The sequence below is a fragment of the Anomaloglossus baeobatrachus genome, unplaced genomic scaffold (genome assembly GCF_048569485.1).
Source record: "Anomaloglossus baeobatrachus isolate aAnoBae1 unplaced genomic scaffold, aAnoBae1.hap1 Scaffold_244, whole genome shotgun sequence".
Classification (NCBI taxonomy): domain Eukaryota; kingdom Metazoa; phylum Chordata; class Amphibia; order Anura; family Aromobatidae; genus Anomaloglossus; species Anomaloglossus baeobatrachus.
In genome coordinates this window covers 175,120-196,306 of record NW_027442061.1, presented here as the reverse complement: position 1 = coordinate 196,306, position 21,187 = coordinate 175,120, and the positions used below count along the sequence as shown (strand labels likewise).

At 49.9% G+C, this 21,187-nt stretch overlaps 1 protein-coding gene across 6 annotated transcripts in view; it reads left to right on the top strand.

Annotated features, from left to right (window-relative positions):
- The window catches only part of MINK1 (misshapen like kinase 1), a 155,423-nt gene extending 146,910 nt beyond the window's left edge, over window positions 1-8,513 (top strand). For 3 of the 6 annotated variants that reach the window (XM_075332159.1, XM_075332158.1, XM_075332156.1), the window contains 12 exons: window positions 2,204-2,364; window positions 2,451-2,571; window positions 2,901-3,041; window positions 4,753-4,864; window positions 4,956-5,126; window positions 5,207-5,350; window positions 5,464-5,598; window positions 5,677-5,777; window positions 5,858-6,007; window positions 6,096-6,255; window positions 6,363-6,502; window positions 6,590-8,513. In XM_075332159.1, the coding sequence (XP_075188274.1) occupies window positions 2,204-2,364; window positions 2,451-2,571; window positions 2,901-3,041; window positions 4,753-4,864; window positions 4,956-5,126; window positions 5,207-5,350; window positions 5,464-5,598; window positions 5,677-5,777; window positions 5,858-6,007; window positions 6,096-6,255; window positions 6,363-6,502; window positions 6,590-6,673 (1,620 nt within the window). In that variant the 3' untranslated portion in view covers window positions 6,674-8,513. The remainder of the gene's footprint in view (window positions 1-2,203; window positions 2,365-2,450; window positions 2,572-2,900; window positions 3,042-4,752; window positions 4,865-4,955; window positions 5,127-5,206; window positions 5,351-5,463; window positions 5,599-5,676; window positions 5,778-5,857; window positions 6,008-6,095; window positions 6,256-6,362; window positions 6,503-6,589) is intronic. The other 3 variants (XM_075332157.1, XM_075332160.1, XM_075332161.1) reach the window with 3 other exon arrangements.
- Window positions 8,514-21,187: the final 12,674 nt, after the last annotated feature.

The window sequence follows — 21,187 nt, the reverse complement described above, 5'->3', positions numbered from 1 at the left end:
TTAGCGCTGTCTATATCAGTGTATTGTGCGGCTGTATATTACTTAGCGCTGTCTATATCAGTGTATTGTGCGGCTGTATATTACTTAGACCTGTCTATATCAGTGTATTGTGCGGCTGTGTATTACTTAGAGCTGTCTATATCAGTGTATTGTGCGGCTGTGTATTACTTAGAGCTGTCTATATCAGTGTATTGTGCTGCTGTATATTACTTAGACCTGTCTATATCAGTGTATTGTGCGGCTGTATATTACTTAGAGCTGTCTATATCAGTGTATTGTGCGGCTGTATATTACTTAGACCTGTCTATATCAGTGTATTGTGCAGCTGTATATTACTTAGAGCTGTCTATATCAGTGTATTGTGCAGCTGTATATTACTTAGCGCTGTCTATATCAGTGTATTGTGCGGTTGTGTATTACTTAGAGCTGTCTATATCAGTGTATTGTGCAGCTGTGTATTGCTTAGCGCTGTCTATATCAGTGTATTGTGCTGCTGTATAATACTTAGCGCTGTCTATATCAGTGTATTGTGCGGCTGTATATTACTTAGCGCTGTCTATATCAGTGTATTGTGCGGCTGTGTATTACTTAGCGCCGTCTATATCAGTGTATTGTGCGGCTGTGTATTACTTAGCGCTGTCTATATCAGTGTATTGTGCGGCTGTGTATTACTTAGAGCTGTCTATATCAGTGTATTGTGCGGCTGTATATTACTTAGCGCTGTCTATATCAGTGTATTGTGCGGTTGTGTATTACTTAGAGCTGTCTATATCAGTGTATTGTGCGGCTGTGTATTACTTAGCGCTGTCTATATCAGTGTATTGTGCGGTTGTGTATTACTTAGAGCTGTCTATATCAGTGTATTGTGCGGCTGTGTATTACTTAGAGCTGTCTATATCAGTGTATTGTGCGGCTGTGTATTACTTAGCGCTGTCTATATCAGTGTATTGTGCGGCTGTGTATTACTTAGCGCTGTCTATATCAGTGTATTGTGCGGCTGTATATTACTTAGAGCTGTCTATATCAGTGTATTGTGCGGTTGTGTATTACTTAGAGCTGTCTATATCAGTGTATTGTGCTGCTGTATATTACTTAGAGCTGTCTATATCAGTGTATTGTGCTGCTGTATATTACTTAGCGCTGTCTATATCAGTGTATTGTGCGGCTGTATATTACTTAGCGCTGTCTATATCAGTGTATTGTGCGGCTGTATATTACTTAGCGCTGTCTATATCAGTGTATTGTGCGGCTGTATATTACTTAGAGCTGTCTATATCAGTGTATTGTGCTGCTGTATATTACTTAGAGCTGTCTATATCAGTGTATTGTGCGGCTGTATATTACTTAGCGCTGTCTATATCAGTGTATTGTGCGGCTGTATATTACTTAGCGCTGTCTATATCAGTGTATTGTGCTGCTGTATATTACTTAGCGCTGTCTATATCAGTGTATTGTGCTGCTGTATATTACTTAGCGCTGTCTATATCAGTGTATTGTGCGGCTGTATATTACTTAGCGCTGTCTATATCAGTGTATTGTGCGGCTGTATATTACTTAGCGCTGTCTATATCAGTGTATTGTGCGGCTGTATATTACTTAGAGCTGTCTATATCAGTGTATTGTGCTGCTGTATATTACTTAGAGCTGTCTATATCAGTGTATTGTGCGGCTGTATATTACTTAGCGCTGTCTATATCAGTGTATTGTGCGGTTGTGTATTACTTAGAGCTGTCTATATCAGTGTATTGTGCGGCTGTATATTACTTAGAGCTGTCTATATCAGTGTATTGTGCGGCTGTGTATTACTTAGAGCTGTCTATATCAGTGTATTGTGCGGCTGTGTATTACTTAGAGCTGTCTATATCAGTGTATTGTGCGGCTGTGTATTACTTAGAGCTGTCTATATCAGTGTATTGTGCGGCTGTCATCATTGTGTGCATCCGTTGTCCTGATGTTCTGTGCAGCTGTACAATGCCTAGTCTGTGCTTCTCCGGCATGCACACCGTAGCGTGTCAGTGTAGTCCTCCGTGTGTGTCACGCTGTGTGCCGCGGGTGTTACCCGGCCTGTATGGGTGTTTCGGGTGCAGATTACTCTCCTGCCTGCCCTCGCCCTTTACACCATGTATATACATGTGCATGTCCTCCCTGGATACTTTATCACCCTGGTCAAAAATAACCCAATCCCGGCCTCCCTCTCCTCCAGGACCATTTATTAGTGAAGGATCGCCCAGAAGACGTCCCAAAACCCCCGAAAAAGGCTTTGGACTACTCTTCATCCAGTGACGAGATGGACAGCAGCGACGAGGATGATGACGATGGTGATGGAGAACGACAGGATCAAAGCAGAGATAATTCATCATCCAGGTAATGAGCATCTCCTAAAATTATATCACTCCCATTCCCAAATTATGTATGGCTGGAAACATCACAATTTTCTATATTTCCTTCAGTCGAAATGGTCGTGATGCTGACACAGACAGCGTGAGCACCATGGTGGTCCACGACGTGGAGGAGTTGGTGGGGAGCACGTCTGACAGCTCCTATGGAGACGGCACCATGATTGTGCAAAGGGTGAGGAGGATCGATAAGGGTCAGCGCGGAGTGTGGTCATCTTCTCGTGTCTTGTAGCCTTCCTCCTTATTCCCGGGTGTACTAATACACAGGACTCTTACCCTTGTATTGGTGGAGTTGTAGTCGAGAGGGCTCCATTTTCTGTTTCCTTCATGGAGTCTCCATGTCTGTAAACGCACCTAGCACTGAGGACATGATCATTACTAGGAGGGTGATTACACGCCTTACACGTAACGTGAAGGATACAAAATGGCTACAACCGATATAATGTGCAGTATGTGGACACCTGAGCGAAAGAAACATCCGTCACTCTCTCTCCTTCCTCTCAGACGCCAGAAGAGGAACGGAACCTGCTGCACGCAGATAGCAACGGATACACAAACCTGCCAGATGTGGTGCAACCGAGCCACTCGCCCACTGAGCCCAAGGTGCCCGGCTCTTCCCCCAGCAAAGACGGCGTAGGAACCGATGTGAGTGATGAAGGGGCGACAGATGGAGATCACGGTCAGGGGACTCTGGTTGGAGACACTTAGTTATGACGTGTTGTAGAGCATAAGTACAGAAGATGTCTGGAGAAGGAAAATGATGGCTGAATGGTTAGAAGGGTAGACCTATGCACTTACAGACTTTAACTATTCATCACGGAACACGTTCTCATATGGGTCGTTTTGGTTGCCTATTAGGAAGGGAAGACATTGGGACAAAAACCTATAAGTAGGGATGATGTTTGAAGATGGAACTTGGTGGTTGAGTAACGATTACGACAGATGTTTGAAGATATGCTTGTTGGTTGACCATTGAGAAGGAAAGATCTTTGATGGTACTTCGATGTGTATTGGGTTGAGAAGATGTTTGAAGATGCGACTTGGTTGAGTATTGAGAAGAGAAGATGTTTGGCGATGGGACCTGTTGGTTGACCTTTGAGAAGGAAAGATCTTTGGTGCTTGGATGTGTATTGGGTTGGGAAGATGTTTAAAGATGCGACTTGGTTGAGTATTAAGAGTTAAACATTTGGACATGGGACTTGGTTGAGTTTTGAGAAGGGAAGACTTTTTGGGATGGGACTTGGTGTTGTGTGGCGATAGGAAGATGTTTGGAAATGGGACGTTTGGTTGATCATTGAGAAGGAAAGATCTTTGACAGTACTTGGATGTGTATTGGGATGGGACGATGTTTGAAGATGGGACTTCTTGTTTGACTATTATGAAGGAAAGATCTTTGATGGGACTTGGATGTGGATTGAGAAGGGAAGATGTTTTGCAGATGTGACTTGTTGGTTGACTTGAGAAGCCATTTGGAGATGGGATTTGGCTGAGTTTTGAGAAGGGAAGACTTTTTGTGATGGGACTTGTTGGTTAACTATTGAGAAGGAAAGATATTTGATGTGACTTGGTTGTGGATTGAGAAGGAAAGACGTTTTGTGATGGGACTTGATTGAGCACTGAGAGGAGAAGACTTAACGATGGGACTTGTTGGTTGAGTATTGAGGTGTGAAATAGTTTAGAGGTGGCCTTGTTGGTTGATTATTAAGAATGGAAGATGCTTGATGAGACAACTTGATGGTCTGTTGAGATGGAACTCGGTTGGGTATTGAGAATGGTGGATATTTGAAGGTGAAACTTGCTGGTTGAGTATTGAGAAGAGATGTTTTGGCGATGAGATTTGGTTGAGTATTGAGATGTGAAAATCCTTGGAGGTAGCCCTCGTTGGTTGATTATTGAGAAGCGAAGATGTTTAGTTATGAGCTTACACTGCTGACTTTTCAGATGGGACTCATTGGTTAGGTATTGAGTAGAGAAGACATTTGGCGATGCGACTTTTTGGTTGAGTATTGAGAAGTGAAGACTTGGTTGAGTAGGGAATGTGTTTGGAAATGCTACTTATTACTGAAGTGTAGCAAAGATGTTTTAAAGAAGGGACTTCTAAGAAAGGGAGCTATGTTGAGATGGGACTGTCGAATATCGGGGAGTACAGGAAATGGACGGTATCTCACTAGAATTATGCTGAATTGAGCATTTCGGTTATTGGATGATATTTGAGACTAGTTGAGCAGAGCATTGTATGCAGGGCATGAGAGATGGTAAGGAGAGAATGGACGTAAAGGAGACCAGAGGGAACAGTGGAAAGTCAAGTGATAATTTTCCTTTACATTAACTCACTGTCCTCCCCTCCTCTTTTCAGTATCAGTCTCGCGGGTTGGTGAAGGCTCCTCCAAAAACTTCTTTTACCATGTTTGTAGACCTCGGGTTATATCAGTCAACTGGTGGCACAGGTGACACCATCCCAGTGGCAGGTAGTGTACACCACCCCTCTTTGCATTATGTTGTTTCACTCACCCCTTCGACATTTCTAGAAAACTGTAACCTAAAATGTCCCCGGTACAGCGTCCTTTGTGAGTGGAGATGCGGCCAGATTGGAGCAGCTCAAATATGAGGCTCGAAAAGGATCAGTGGTGAACGTGAACCCGACTAACACAAGGCCGCACAGCGACACCCCAGAGATTAGAAAGTACAAGAAGAGGTTCAACTCTGAGATCCTGTGTGCCGCACTGTGGGGTGAGTGAAGACCACAGGAGCTTTAGGAAAGATTTTGGTCGTCTTCTCCACCACATCTCATATATTCTGTCCTGTACCAGGGGTGAACCTGTTGGTCGGTACCGAGAACGGCCTGATGCTTCTGGACCGCAGTGGTCAAGGGAAAGTTTACAGTCTGATCACCCGGCGGAGATTCCAGCAGATGGACGTCCTGGAAGGACTTAACCTTCTCATCACAATCAGTGGTGAGTGGACTCTTTAGCTCTTACCTCGACACTTTATAGTGATGCCCTATTTAGAAATGAGATCCAAACTCCCAGTATTTTTCATAATTTTTGGATTTGTCCTCATGTCTCAGGTAAGAGGAACAAGCTGCGCGTCTACTATCTCTCGTGGCTCCGAAATAAGATCCTCCACAATGATCCAGAGGTGGAGAAGAAGCAGGGCTGGAGCACGGTGGGAGACATGGAGGGATGTGTCCACTATCGAGTTGGTAAGCATAATTCGTTACCCCCCCATGATCTTCTGTCCGTGGTGCTTGTCTCATCCCAACCCCCTTTCTGTCTCACAGTCAAGTATGAGCGGATCAAGTTTCTGGTGATCGCATTGAAGAACTCAGTAGAAGTTTACGCCTGGGCCCCCAAACCGTACCACAAGTTCATGGCCTTCAAGGTAAACGACAAGGGGTATGAAGACTTTACGAATCAGATCAGTCCTATTTCTAAGTCTTCATCTTTGTTTATTCCTTCCAGTCCTTCACGGACCTCCCCCACCGACCACAACTGGTGGATCTCACGGTGGAGGAGGGGCAAAGGTTAAAGGTTATCTACGGTTCTTCATCCGGTTTCCACGCAGTCGACGTCGACTCGGGGAACAACTATGACATCTACATTCCCGTCCACGTGAGTCTCCTCTACACATCCTTCGGTCAGAAATGGACAACCAGTATTTATTTTTTTTCCTTCCTTAACCCTTTTCTTTGTGCTCCAGATTCAGAGCCAGATTAACCCCCACGCCATCATTTTCCTGCCAAACACAGACGGGATGGAGATGCTGCTGTGCTACGAGGACGAGGGGGTCTACGTGAACACGTACGGGAGGATCATCAAAGACGTGGTTCTGCAGTGGGGCGAGATGCCCACCTCTGTGGGTGAGTCGGGTGCAAATTACTTTTTGGTGACCTTCAGACATAGTTGCTCTTCCTGAGACACACTTCCCTGCGTCCGGGCGGATCTCACGATTCCTTATTTCCTCCAGCGTACATCTGCTCCAACCAGATCATGGGGTGGGGAGAGAAAGCCATCGAGATCCGCTCGGTGGAGACCGGCCACCTGGACGGGGTCTTCATGCACAAGAGGGCTCAGCGACTAAAGTTCCTGTGTGAGCGTAACGACAAGGTAAGGTGGACCTTCCCCCCAATATCTGGTCATAGTGTCTCTGCGGCCCCCCTCGTGGTAACCCTTCTCCCCTCCGGTCTTCTTCAGGTGTTCTTCGCCTCGGTGCGCTCCGGCGGGAGCAGTCAGGTCTACTTCATGACCCTGAACCGCAGCTGCATAATGAACTGGTGAACGGAAAGTGACGACGGGGGATACAGAGAGTCCGCTCCCGACCGACACCCCTCCCCCACACACTGGATACCCCCCCACTCCGACACATTCCCCTTTAAGTCCTCCCCTCCCCCGGCACTTATTACTCTGCCTTGTTTGCTTTTATCTGCATTTTAATTTATTGGGAGGCTCCAGCCCTGGAGTGACGGGGTATATATACATATATATATATTCGGGGCGGTGATGGGGACGCGTGTGATGTGGGTCCCCAGGTTTATTTTACGTGTGTTCGGTTTACTGTTGGCGGAAGAATGACGAAAAGCTCAGTAGCTCCCCCCGGAGGGCGCTAAATGTTAAGAGTGTCATATACCCCCCACCCTCTTATAATAGCCCCCCCATATCTGTCCTTGTGCGGTCAGGTCGGCTTTGTGATCTTGTTTTATAATAAGACCCAGCTATTTCTATATAAGAAGCACTTTACCCCCAGAATCGATGAGCCAAAGCCCTCCATCCATGCTGCTTCACTCTAGTCACATCCAGAGCTGCTGCATACATGGCTATATCCCAGACGGCAGGAGCTGGCGGGAAAGTGCAGGTAGTGACTGAAAACCGTTCCTGTCTGCAGAATCGTGATCGCAGCTCTGGATGTGGCTGGAGGATGCTCTGTGATGTCCATCCTCCTGCACCGCCAGCGCGTCCCACAACACTAATTTCTCTATGGATGGAATGTAATAAATGCCTCCGGAACTGGCGGTGCGTCTGGATTTATGGAAAAGTGAGAATGTACCCGCAATAACCCATTGGCCCTGTAGAAGGCGCTAGAGCTAAAACCTTCCTGCAGTCAGTGTGCAGGATCGGGCGGTGTATAGTCAGAGGAGCGCAGGTCCAGTAATGCCCCGCACAGCTCAGATTGTGGGGCCGCGAGCGCTCAGCACCGCACATACGAGATCCGGGACCACGGGCAACGAAAGGACAATCTGGACGCAATTATCTCTTCACAAATGATCACTCTGAGGAGCAAAACTCCGGACCAAGATCTTCAGGACGGCGCCCAGCGGTCTGAGGTCGGCGTTCAGCGGTCTGAGGTCGGCGTTCAGCGGTCTGAGGTCGGCGTTCAGCGGTCTGAGGTCGGCGCGCAGAGTCATCAACATCGATCAGTTTGGTTGAAAACCTTCATTTTCATAAACTTTACTCTGTGTGGGGCTTCTCCATATATCCTTTATTACATAGCGTACATATAGTGATGAGCGGGCACTACCATGCTCGAGTGCTCAGTACTTGTAACTAGTGATGAGCGGGCACTACCATGCTCGAGTGCTCAGTACTTGTAACTAGTGATGAGCGGGCACTACCATGCTCGGGTGCTCAGTACTCGTATCTAGTGATGAGCGGGCACTACCATGCTCGACTGCTCCGTACTGGTAACTAGTGATGAGCGGGCACTACCATGCTCGAATGCTCAGTACTGGTAACTAGTGATGAGCGGGCACTACCATGCTCAGGTGCTCAGTACTGGTAACTAGTGATGAGCGAGCACTACCATGCTCGAGTGCTCCGTACTGGTAACTAGTGATGAGCGGGCACTACCATGCTCGAGTGCTCAGTACTGGTAACTAGAGATGAGCGGGCACTACCATGCTCGGGTGCTCCGTACTGGTAACTAGTGATGAGTGGGCACTACCATGCTCGGGTGCTCAGTACTGGTAACTAGTGATGAGCGGGCACTACCATGCTCGGGTGCTCAGTACTGGTAACTAGTGATGAGCGGGCACTGCCATGCTCGGGTGCTCAGTACTCGTAACTAGTGATGAGCGGGCACTACCATGCTCGGGTGCTCTGTACTGGTAACTAGTGATGAGTGGGCACTACCATGCTCGGGTGCTCAGTACTGGTAACTAGTGATGAGCGAGCACTACCATGCTCGGGTGCTCTGTACTGGTAACTAGTGATGAGTGGGCACTACCATGCTCGGGTGCTCAGCACTGGTAACTAGTGATGAGTGAGCACTACCATGCTCAGGTGCTCAGTACTGGTAACTAGTGATGAGTGAGCACTACCATGCTCAGGTGCTCAGTACTGGTAACTAGTGATGAGTGGGCACTACCATGCTCAGGTGCTCAGTACTGGTAACTAGTGATGAGCGGGCACTACCATGCTCAGGTGCTCAGTACTGGTAACTAGTGATGAGTGGGCACTACCATGCTCAGGTGCTCAGTACTGGTAACTAGTGATGAGTGGGCACTACCATGCTCAGGTGCTCAGTACTGGTAACTAGTGATGAGCGGGCACTACCATGCTCAGGTGCTCAGTACTGGTAACTAGTGATGAGCGGGCACTACCATGCTCAGGTGCTCAGTACTGGTAACTAGTGATGAGTGGGCACTACCATGCTCAGGTGCTCAGTACTGGTAACTAGTGATGAGCGGGCACTACCATGCTCGGGTGCTCAGTACTCGTAACTAGTGATGAGCGGGCACTACCATGCTCGGGTGCTCAGTACTGGTAACTAGTGATGAGCGGGCACTACCATGCTCGGGTGCTCAGTACTGGTAACTAGTGATGAGCGGGCACTACCATGCTCGGGTGCTCAGTACTGGTAACTAGTGATGAGCGGGCACTACCATGCTCGGGTGCTCAGTACTCGTAACTAGTGATGAGCGGGCACTACCATGCTCGGGTGCTCATAGTCCACAGTCGGACACTCAGATGGGCGTGACCCTTGTACCGAGTATAATGGAAGTCATTGGGGAACTCGAGCATTTATCCAGGAAATCTTCTGAAAAATGGCTCTTGTTCACCATTAACACTGGAGCATGGTAGTGCTCGCTCATCACTACATACAAAACACACTTTACTCTGCACTCATCTGTGCGCTCTACTGCTGCTCTCTACACTTTACTCTGTCCTGTGCCCTACTGTAACACTCCACTGTACACTCCGCTCTGTTGCTGTACAGGCTATTACTGTTTACACTTTACACTTTATATTCCACTCTGTTCTCCTGTACTGTTTACACTTTTTCATACACTTTCCACCCTTCACTTCCTACTATACTCTGTACTCTACTGTACTGTCCCCCTCTTTCCTTTTCTGCCCACTTCTACCCTCTCCACTGTTCCGCTCTTTCCCCTTCCTCCACCGCTGTGCCCTTTTGCCCTTCCTCCACCATTCTGCCCTTTCTCCTCCCTCCACCGCTCCTCTCCCCCCGTTCTCCTCTGCCCTCCTCCCTCTGCTCTGCCCTCTCCTCTGCTCTCTTCCCCCCTCTACTCTGCCCTCTTCCTCCCCACCTCCTGTTCTCTTCCCTCCCCCCCTCCTTTGCCCTCTCTCCCTCTCCTCTGCTCTCTGCCTTCCCTCTTCTCTGCTCTCTTCCCTCCCCCTCCGTTCCTCTACTCTTCCTCCCCCTTCTCTTCTGTTCTGCCCTACCCCCCCTTTTTCCTCTGCTCTGCCCTCCCCCTTTTCTGCTCTGCCCTCTTCCCCCCCCCTTTTTCCTCTGCTCTGCCCTCTTCCCCCCCTTTCTCCTCTGCTCTGCCCTCTTCCCCCCCCTTTCTCCTCTGCTCTGCCCTCTCCCCCCCCCTTTCTCCTCTGCTCTGCCCTCTTCCTCCCCGCTCTCTACCTCTGCTCGGCACTCTTCCCCCCCTTTCTCCTCTGCTCTGCCCTCTTCCTCCCCGCTCTCTCCCTCTGCTCTGCCCTCTCCCCCCCCCCTTTCTGCTCTGCCCTCTTCCCCCCCTTTCTCTCCCCTCCCTTTCTCCTCTGCTCTGCCCTCTTCCCCCCCTTTCTCTTCCTCCCTTTCTCCTCTGCTCTGCCCTCTTCCTCCCCACTCTCTCCCTCTGCTCTGCCCTCTTCCCCCCTTTCTCCTCTGCTCTGCCCTCTTCCTCCCCGCTCTCTCCCTCTGCTCTGCCCTCTTCCCCCCTTCTCCTCTGCTCTGCTCTCTTCCTCCCCGCTCTCTCCCTCTGCTCGGCCCTCTTCCCCCCTTTTCCTCTGCTCTGCCCCCCCTCCATGCTCTGCCCTCTTCCCCCCTTTCTCCTCTGCTCTGCCCTCTTCCCCCCCTTCTCCTCTGCCCTCTCCCCCCCTGCTCTGCCCTTTTCCCCCCTTTTCCTCTGCTGTGCCCTCTTCCCCCCCTTTTCCTCTGCTCTGCCTCCCCCATGCTCTGCCCTCTTCCCCCCTTTCTCCTCTGCTCTGCCCTCTTCCTCCCCGCTCTCTCCCTCTACTCTGCTCTCTCCCTCTGCTCTGCCCTCTTCCTCCCCGCTCTCTCCCTCTGCTCTGCCCTCATCCCCCCTTTCTCCTCTGCTCTGCCCTCTTCCCCCCTTTCTGCTCTGCCCTCTTCCTCCCCGCTCTCTCCCTCTGCTCTGCCCTCTTCCTCCCCGCTCTCTCCCTCTGCTCTGCCCTCTTCCTCCCCGCTCTCTCCCTCTGCTCTGCCCTCTTCCTCCCCGCTCTCTCCCTCTGCTCTGCCCTCTTCCTCCCCGCTCTCTCCCTCTGCTCTGCCCTCTCCCCCCCCACTTTTCCTCTGCTCTGCTCCTTTCTATTCTGCGCTCTGTACTCCGCCCCGTTTTACTCTTATCGCACCAAGCTTTCTCTCTGCGGTGACATCACTGCGGATTTTGCTGCAGAACTTTCTGCACCTTCTGATCCTTTCCATTCGCTGATCGGGGTTCTTAGATGAAGGAGACATTTGCAGAAACATGGAACGTCTCCCCCCACAGTAAAGCTCGGAGGATAGGCGGCGTCCGCGGTGACAGCTGCCCCTGTCCCCCATGATGGCTGCCCCCCCGAGGTTCCTCATAGTGAGGAGGTTTATAGCACAGCCGCTGCCATACCAAAAACGCTAAAGAAGCCCCGATATAAATACTTACACCCCAGACCCCCCCCCCAATGTGTGTGAACTTGGGTCACTCCAGAAACCCCCCCCGCATTCAGAATGAGACAATCCAGGCTGAGGGGCTGCATTTGCTATTTTTGTAAACTCGAGAGAAGAATTATAATACGGAGGCGGAAAAAAGAATATTTTATGTAGCAAATTGTAAAAAGGACGAATTTGAAAAAAAAAAATAAGATGAAATTGGTTCTATGTTATTGATCTTCAATAAAGTTATCTCTGCTAGTAGCGCTGCCCGTGTGTCGGTCTTTACTGCGTCGCTGGTGGTCCGGTCAGGAATCAGGAGGTCCAGGATGAAGACTTGTGCAACGCTCTTTGTAATGCCACTGCAGGCAAGGCGATTGGAAGGGTGCCAAAACTTATGCACAGGCCATTTTTAATGGGTTGGGCTAAGGCTAGGGATGAGCAAACCCGACCTGCAAGGTTTGGGGTCTGTACCGAACACCTTGTGTCCAACGCTAAATCCCGAATTTAGACTTTTAACTGTACGTCCGGTTCCTGTTCGGGTTTGTCAACCGAATAAAGCTTGTTGAAAGGTTGCAGAGCAGCCAATCAGCAAGCTTTTAGGCTGCGGTCACTTCCGGCCCCATCACAGCCATGTCAAGTATTGGCGGTAACACTGCTTCCTGGTCCCGCTCATTAAATCTCATGCATATTCACTTCTTACCTCACCCACCGTCTGTGATTGGCTGCAATCAGACTGCCGGCGACTGATTGGTTGCCCTCACAGAGACTGTCTGTCTGCACGAGTAAAGTGTAAAAATATAGATACCCAGCGCAGATAAAGCATACGGCCACAGGCTGCAGCACCCAGCTGTTAACGGCTACAGGCTGCAGCGCTCAGCTGTGTGCGATATGTTGGCCGTATATTGAAATAAGATGGATCCCATGTAGCTTTTTTTTTTTCTTTTTTTAAGATTAGTAATTAAAACAGCCAACGTACAGTTCCCCCCCCCCCCCTTTTTGATACCAGGCCAAGATAAAGCAGACAGCTGGGGGCTGGAATTCTCAAGCTTGGGGAGGTCCAAGGTTATGGAGCCCCCCCCAGCCTAAAATTAGCTGCCAACAGCCGCACAGAATTATTGCATCCATTAGATGCGACAATTCCGGCGCTTTAACCCAGCTCCCCCCGATTGCCCTGGTGCGGTGGCAATTTGGGTTATACAAGGGGCTAATGACAGCTGTGATTTGTTAGCTGTCAAGACCACCACCCCCATTACAAATTCTGTAAGTCAAAAGAAATAAAAACAAACACACAGACAAAAAATATTTTATTTAAAAAAAAAAAACACCCTCTCTTTCACCAATTTATTACCACCAAAAACACCCGTGCAGGTCTGACATAATCCACATGAGGTTCCACGACGATCCCTGCAGTGCTACATCTGAAGTCACAGTGCGCGGTCACATTAGAAAACGTGAGTGCTCACTGTAACTGTCAGGGCTGGGACATACTGACTGCGCTGCAGCTGTGATGTCATTGAGATCACAGCTGGAGGTTCCCACAGTACCGCAGCTGTGACTTCAGGTGAACTCCGTGACCTCACCTCAGGTGAACTCATTGAACTCAATGATGAATTATCGGATTACGCGATGTGCGCACATTATTTGGTTGCAGAAATTCCTGCACCAAATCTGCATCTCCTGGCAAAAAAATCGCATCAAAACCGCATCTTTTAGATACATTTTTTTGCCAGAAGATGCAGATTTGGGGAATAAATTTCAGCACCAAACCTGCCAAAAAATGCAGTTTTTTGCCAAGAGATACAGATTTGATGCAGAAATGTCTGCACCAAATTTGCCTCTCATGGCAGAAAAACTCACCTAAACGGCGTCAAAACTGTGTTTCTTCAGCGCTCTATTGGGAGACCCAGACGATTGGGGTATAGCTACTGCCCTCTGGAGGCCACACAAAGCACTACATTAAAAGTGCAAGGCCCCTCCCCCCTCTGGCTATACCCCCCCCCCGTGGTATCACGGGTTCTCCAGTTTTAGCTTTGTGTGCGAAGGAGGTCAGACATTCCACGCATTAGCTCCACAGATTTTAGTCAGCAGTAGCTGCTGACTATTTCGGATGGAAGAAAAGAGGACACATATAGTGTCCCCAGCATGCTCCCTTCTCACCCCTGGATGGTGTTGTAAGGTTGAGGTACCTATTGCTGGTACAGGGCTGGAGCCTGACATGCTGTTTTCCTTCCACATCCCCTGGTAGGGCTCTGTGGAAGTGGGATCCTGCCGGCCTCTCAGCTCTGACGCCGGGCTCCATCCACAGACCCATTAGAACCTGATGGAGACGGAGCAGGAGTACGATCAGGGACAGGCCCTGCATCATACAGGTACTCTGTGTCCCCGGCAGGCACAGACACACTCCGGGCTGGCTGGGTGTTGTAGTGCGCCGGGGACCGCAACGTTGGAGTTAGTGTCCCTACAGATTACTGGGGGATTTTTTGTGTATGGGAACGCAGCGCCGACCCCCTCTGGACCGGGCGGCGCTGCTGTGACTTGTGGTGCGCCGGGGATCCGCCGTCCGCGCTTTTACGGCGGCGGCGGTTATAAATTGAGTCCCCGGCTTTTTGGGCCTAGGACGCCGGCAGCTCCGATTCGTTCCCGCCCCCACCCTGTCATTCAGGGTAGGGGAGAGACGCTGTTCGCTAGCAGCGACGAGGGCTGGAGCCTGATTTACATGCTCCAGCCCTCACACTAGGCACAGAGAGAAGCAGGCTTCCCGCTCTTAGCCAGGAACGCCCAGGGCCCGCCCCCCTTCTCTCTCAGGACGCCGGCAGCCATTACATGCAGTCTGGCTGGAGGAAGGACGCAAGGCTCTGGGAGACCGGAGACCTGGACTAGGGGCTATCTGGCGACCACACACCCGCTTTTTAAGCGGGCGGTAAGCGATTTTTCTGTGCTGGTCCCTCTAGTGCCTCACGGTGTATCGGTGTACTGTGTAGGATATAGAGAGATTGTATTTCTTGCACTGTGAGGTCGCTTCTGGCTGCATCTCCCAGAGGAAGCAACAACATGCCATCCTCAAAACGCAAGGCTGCCAAGGCTAGGGCTGTGTATACTGCGTGTGCTGCATGTGGGGCTAATCTACCAGCAGGCTCCGATGACCCCCATTGTGTGCAATGCTCCGACCCGGTGCTGCTTCGCCAGCCGGAGTCAGGAGAGGTAGTCACCCAGGCTGAGACGCTTGTAAGTTCTGCCCCGGTGACAGGGATGGACTTTGCAGTTTTTGCTGATAATATGTCTGTGTCTATGGCAAAAATCCTTGAAACCTTGCAATCTATGCATGGGGCTCAGTCTTTGGGCACGGCGAGGCCTCTGTCCTCAGGTCCCCCTCACTTGGAATTAATTCAGCCCACAGGGGGGTCCCCGGCTTCACAGGCCGAGGATTATGACTCAGATGATAGCCCCAGCCACCCTAAGCGAGCTCGCTGGGAAAGACCCTCGACGTCATCACACTGCTCAGGGTCTCAGCGCAATCAGTCTCCCTGTGATGTGTCTGATGAGAGTGATCAGGAATCCATTCCTGGAACCCCTCTCAACCTGGATACCCCTGATGGGGATGCCATGGTAAACGATCTTATCTCAGCCATCAATAGGCTGTTGGATATTTCTCCCCCAGCCCCTTCAGCAGAAGAGGCGGCTGCGGAGCAGGAGAAGTTTCGTTTCCTTTATCCCAAGCGTAAATTGAGTGCTTTGTTGGATCACTCTGACTTCAGAGAATCAATCCAGAAGCACGACGCTCACACCAGAAAGGCGTTTCTCTAAACGATCTAAAGATACGCGTTTCCCTTTCCCCCCTGAGGTGGTCAAGCGCTGGACACAGTGTCCAAAGGTAGACCCCCCGATTTCCAAACTCGCAGCTAGGTCCATAGTTGCAGTGAAGGATGGCGCTTCACTTAAAGATGCCAATGACAGACAGATGGACCTTTGGTTAAAATCTGTCTATGAAGCTATCGGCGCGTCGTTTGCTCCGGCATTCGCAGCCGTATGGGCACTCCAGGCTATTTCAGCTGGCTTAGCAAAAGTGGATGCTATCATACATCCAGCAGTGCCGCAAGTGGCGCACCTTACCACGCAGATGTCGGCGTTTGCGTCTTACGCTATCAATGCGGTCCTAGAATCTACCAGTCGCACATCAATGGCGTCCGCCAATTCGGTAGTTTTGCGCAGAGCCTTGTGGTTAAAGGACTGGAAAGCAGATGCTGGTTCCAAAAAATGTTTAACCAGTTTGCCTTTATCTAGAGATAGACTGTTTGGCGAGCCATTGGCTGATATCATTAAGCAGTCCAAGGGTAAAGACTCCTCTTTACCACAACCCAGAACAACCAAACCTCAGCAGAAAAAGTGGCAGCAGAGGTTTCAGTCCTTTCGAGGTTCGGGCAAGACACCATTTACCTCGTCCAAAGGGACTCAGAGGACGCAAAGAAACTCAGATTCGTGGCGGGCTCACACGCGCCCCAAGAAAGCAAATGGAGGTACCGCTTCCAAAGCGGCTACCTCATGACTTCCAGCCCCCTCCCTCCGCATCGCCGGTCGGGGGCAGGCTCTCCCGCTTTTCCGGCATTTGGATGTCACAGGTCAAAGCACCGGTGGGTGACGGACATTTTGTCTCGCGGGTACAGAATCGAGTTCAATTCTCGTCCTCCAGCTCGGTTCTTCAGAACCTCCCCACATCCAGACCGAGCAGATGCTCTGCTGCAGGCGGTGGACTCCCTAAGAGCGGAAGGAGTGGTGATCCCAGTCCCTCCTCAGGAACAAGGGCAAGGGTTTTACTCCAATCTCTTTGTGGTTCCAAAAAAGGACGGCTCGTTCCGTCCTGTTCTGGACCTAAAACGGCTCAACAAACATGTGCACGCCAGGAAGTTCCGGATGGAAACCCTGCGTTCTGTCATTGCCTCAATGTCCAGAGGAGACTTCCTTGCCTCAATAGACATCAAAGATGCTTATCTCCACGTGCCAATTGCTACAGAACATCAACGTTTTCTACGTTTTGTGATAGGAGACGACCATTTTCAGTTCGTAGCTCTGCCATTTGGTCTGGCGACAGCCCACGGGTCTTCACCAAGGTCATGGCGGCGGTGGTAGCAGTCTTGCACTCTCAGGGACACTCGGTGATCCCTTACCTAGACGATTTATTGGTCAAAGCTCCCCTCAAGAGGCATGTCAGCACAGCCTGAATGCTACGCTGCAGACCCTACAGTCTTTCGGATGGATCATCAACTTTCCAAAGTCGATCCTATCACCGACTCATCACTAACGTATCTTGGCATGGAGTTTCATACTCTAGCAGCGATAGTGAAGCTTCCGCTGAACAAGCAGCGGTCACTACAGACAGGGTGCAATCTCTCCTGCAGGGCCAGTTGCATCCCTTGCGGCGCCTCATGCATTTCCTAGGGAAGATGGTGGCAGCCATGGAAGCAGTTCCCCTTTGCGCAGTTTCATCTGCGCCCACTTCAATGGGACATTCTCCGCCAATGGGACGGGAAGTCAACGTCCCTGGACAGGAAAGTCTCGCTTTCCCAGACGGCCAAGGACTCTCTACAATGGTGGCTCCTCCCCACCTCATTGTCTCAGGGAAGATCCTTCCTGCCCCCATCCTGGGCAGTAGTCACGACAGATGCGAGTCTGTCAGGGTGGGGAGCAGTATTTCTCCACCACAGGGCTCAGGGGACGTGGACTCCGCAGGAGTCCACCCTTCAGATCAATGTTCTGGAGATCAGGGCAGTGTATCTTGCTCTTCTGGCCTTCCAACAGTGGCTGGAAGGAAAGCAGATCCGAATCCAATCGGACAACTCCACAGCGGTGGCATACATCAACCACCAAGGAGGGACGCGCAGTCGGCAAGCCTTCCAAGAAGTCCGGCGCATTCTAATGTGGGTGGAGGACAGAGCATCCACCATATCCGCGGTTCACATCCCAGGCGTAGAAAACTGGGAAGCAGACTTCCTCAGTCGCCAGGGCATGGACGCAGGGGAATGGTCCCTTCACCCGGACGTGTTTCAGGAAATCTGTCGCCGCTGGGGAGTGCCGGACGTCGACCTAATGGCATCCCGGCACAACAACAAGGTCCCGGCATTCATGGCGAGGTCGCGCGATCAAAGAGCTCTGGCGGCAGACGCCTTGGTTCAAGATTGGTCGCAGTTTCAGCTCCCATACGTGTTTCCGCCTCTGGCGCTCTTGCCCAGAGTGCTACGCAAGATCAGATCCGAGTGCAGCCGCATCATACTCGTCGCTCCAGACTGGCCGAGGAGGTCGTGGTATCCGGATCTGTGGCATCTCACGATCGGTCGACCGTGGTCACTGCCAGACCGACCAGACTTACTGTCCCAAGGGCCGTTTTTCCATCAGAATTCTGCGGCCCTGAACCTGACTGTGTGGCCATTGAGTCCTGGATCCTAGCATCTGCAGGATTATCTCAAGGAGTCGTTGCCACAATGAGACAAGCTAGAAAGTCGAATTCGGCTAAGATCTACCACAGAACGTGGAAGATTTTCTTATCCTGGTGCTCTGCTCAGGGAGTGTCTCCCTGGCCATTTGCATTGCCCAAGTTTCTTTCCTTCCTGCAATCGGGGTTAGAAAAGGGCTTGTCGCTCAGCTCCCTTAAAGGGCAAGTTTCGGCACTATCCGTGTTTTTTCAGAAGCGTCTAGCACGGCTTTCTAAGGTGCGCACGTTCCTGCAGGGGGTCTGTCATATTGTGCCCCCGTACAAGCGGCCGTTAGATCCATGGGATCTGAACAGGGTACTAGTTACTCTCCAGAAGCCGCCCTTCGAGCCTCTGAAGGAAGTTTCCTTTTCTCGGCTGTCACAGAAAGTGGCGTTTCTTGTTGCGATCACATCGCTTCGGCGAGTGTCTGAGCTGGCAGCTCTGTCATCCAAGGCTCCCTTCCTGGTGTTCCACCAGGACAAGGTAGTGCTGCGCCCTATTCCGGAGTTTCTCCCTAAGGTCGTATCCTCTTTTCATCTTAATCAGGATATATCCTTGCCTTCTTTTTGTCCTCATCCGGTTCACCGGTATGAAAAGGACTTACGTTTGCTAGATCTGGTGAGAGCACTCAGAATCTACATTTCCCGCACGGCGCCCATGCGCCGTGCCGATGCACTTTTTTGTCCTTGTCGCTGGTCCGCGCAAGGGGTTGCAGGCTTCTAAAGCCACCCTGGCTCGATGGATCAAAGAACCAATTCTAGGGGCCTACCGTTCTGCGGGGCTTCCGGTTCCTTCAGGGCTAAAAGCCCACTCAACCAGAGCCGTGGGTGCGTCCTGGGCATTACGTCACCAGGCTTCGGCTCAACAGGTGTGCCAGGCAGCTACCTGGTCCAGTCTGCACACTTTCACCAAGCATTATCAGGTGCATACCTATGCTTCGGCGGATGCCAGCTTAGGTAGAAGAGTCCTGCAGGCGGCAGTGACACCCCCGTAGGGGAGGGCTGTTTTGCAGCTCTAACATGAGGTATTTCTTTACCCACCCAGGGACAGCTTTTGGACGTCCCAATCGTCTGGGTCTCCCAATAGAGCGCTGAAGAAGAAGGGAATTTTGTTACTTACCGTAAATTCCTTTTCTTCTAGCTCTTATTGGGAGACCCAGCACCCGCCCTGTTGTCCTTCGGGATGTTTTTTTGTTGTTTGCGGGTACACATGTTGTTCATGTTGAACGGTTTTTCAGTTCTCCGATGTTATTCGGAGTTAATTTGTTTAAACCAGTTATTGGCTTCCTCCTTCTTGCTTTGGCACTAAAACTGGAGAACCCGTGATACCACGGGGGGGGTATAGCCAGAGGGGGAGGGGCCTTGCACTTTTAATGTAGTGCTTTGTGTGGCCTCCAGAGGGCAGTAGCTATACCCCAATCGTCTGGGTCTCCCAATAAGAGCTAGAAGAAAAGGAATTTACGGTAAGTAACAAAATTCCCTTCTTTTTGTGCGATTTGCTGTCAGGAAATGCAAATCCCATTGAACTCAATGAGTTCATCTGAGGTTTGTTTACCTGCGGCCACAGGTGGGGGACCATGGGACCCTCCAGCTGTGACCACAGGTAAACTCGGTGATGTCACTGCTCACAGATGCGGTTTAGTCAGTGTCTGCCTGAAGCCGCAGCGGGTGATCATGTTCTCTAATGTGCCTACGCACTACTACTTCAGTATGTAGCAGTACCGGGATCGTCATGGGACTTCATATGGATTACATCCGATCTGCAAGGATGTTTTGGGGGCTATTAAAGGGGTGAAAAAGGGTGTGTGTATTTTATTTCAAATAAAGGATTCTTTTGGTGGTGTTTTTTTTTCCGCTTACAGGATTAGTAATGGGGGGATCTCATAGACGTCTCCCCATTACTAATTCAGGGCTTGATGGCAGCTGAAAAATCACAGCTGTCATTAAGCCCTTATATTACCCTGATTGCCACCGCACTAGGACAATCGGGATGAGCCAAGTAAAGCACCGGAATTGTCACATCTCATGGATACGACAATTCTGGACAGCTGCGGGCTGCTATTTTTAGACTGGGGGGGCAATATTCCTGGCGCCTCATCCTGATAACACCAGCGCCCACCGATCGGCTTTACCACGACTGGATATCAAAAATGGGGGGGGGGGTTTAAATCCTGCTCTGCTCTTACTATCATTTAACTTCCACCCCAGCCCCCTAGCGCTTACTACGGCCATTTTACATCCTCAAAATTCTTGTCTCCATAGACTTGAATGGGGGTCGCTGTTCAAACCCGATTTTTCGTGTAGTTTGTGCTGATTTGGTGAACCCAAATATGCTCCTCATCGCTAGTTAAGGGCTGTGAAGTAGAAAGGCTTATACATTTTTGCCACAACATTTCCCCATTGAATGTACTTGGCCTTCAGCATCATGACTTGAGTTCTCTGAAGAAGAAAAAAACAATTGCTACAGGGCGTGCACACTTTTGCACAAGCCATTTTCCATGTTTTATTGCTGATTTAAAGATGTCCAAATGAGCCAATTGAATGATTTTTGCACACAGAAAAAAAAAATATGCTAGTGAGTGAAGTGGAATGGTGCACAAACTTTTGTACATAACCCATTGCTGAGATAACAAGGTTGAAGATCTAGAATTTGCTTTTTATACATTTATTTTGGGGGTTGTATTTATAAGGCCTAATGAGCCTCTAATATTAGACAGGTGCACAAACTTAATCCCTTTACCTATAGTTTAATATTTTTGGTTTTGAAACGTGACAGTGGAGGGGTGCACAGACTTATACAAATTTACTTTCCCCCCCCCATTTTGTAAGCTGTAGTCATACATATTTATTTTTTTTAAGAGGAAAAGGGGTGTAATTAGATGTCCATATGAGCCAAGTCCTTAGATTACAAATAGTAACTTTAGAGGGGTGCACAGAATTTTGCAAATTACTTTTTTCCCATTTTATAAGCTGAAGTCATACATAGTTAATTATTGTAGGAGGAGAAGGGGTTACTTAAATGTCCATATAGGCCGAGTCTTTAGATAAAAATAGTAACTTTGAAGGGGTGCACAGACTTTTACAAATTGCACTTATTTTTGTTTTCCAGGCTATGGTCATACATAAACTTTTTTGGCATCAGATTAAGAATTAGCGAGCAATGGGTCCCTATAACTTTAAAATATGAAGGGGGTGCATAAACTTTTGCAAAGTCTATTTTTCAGATTCTTGG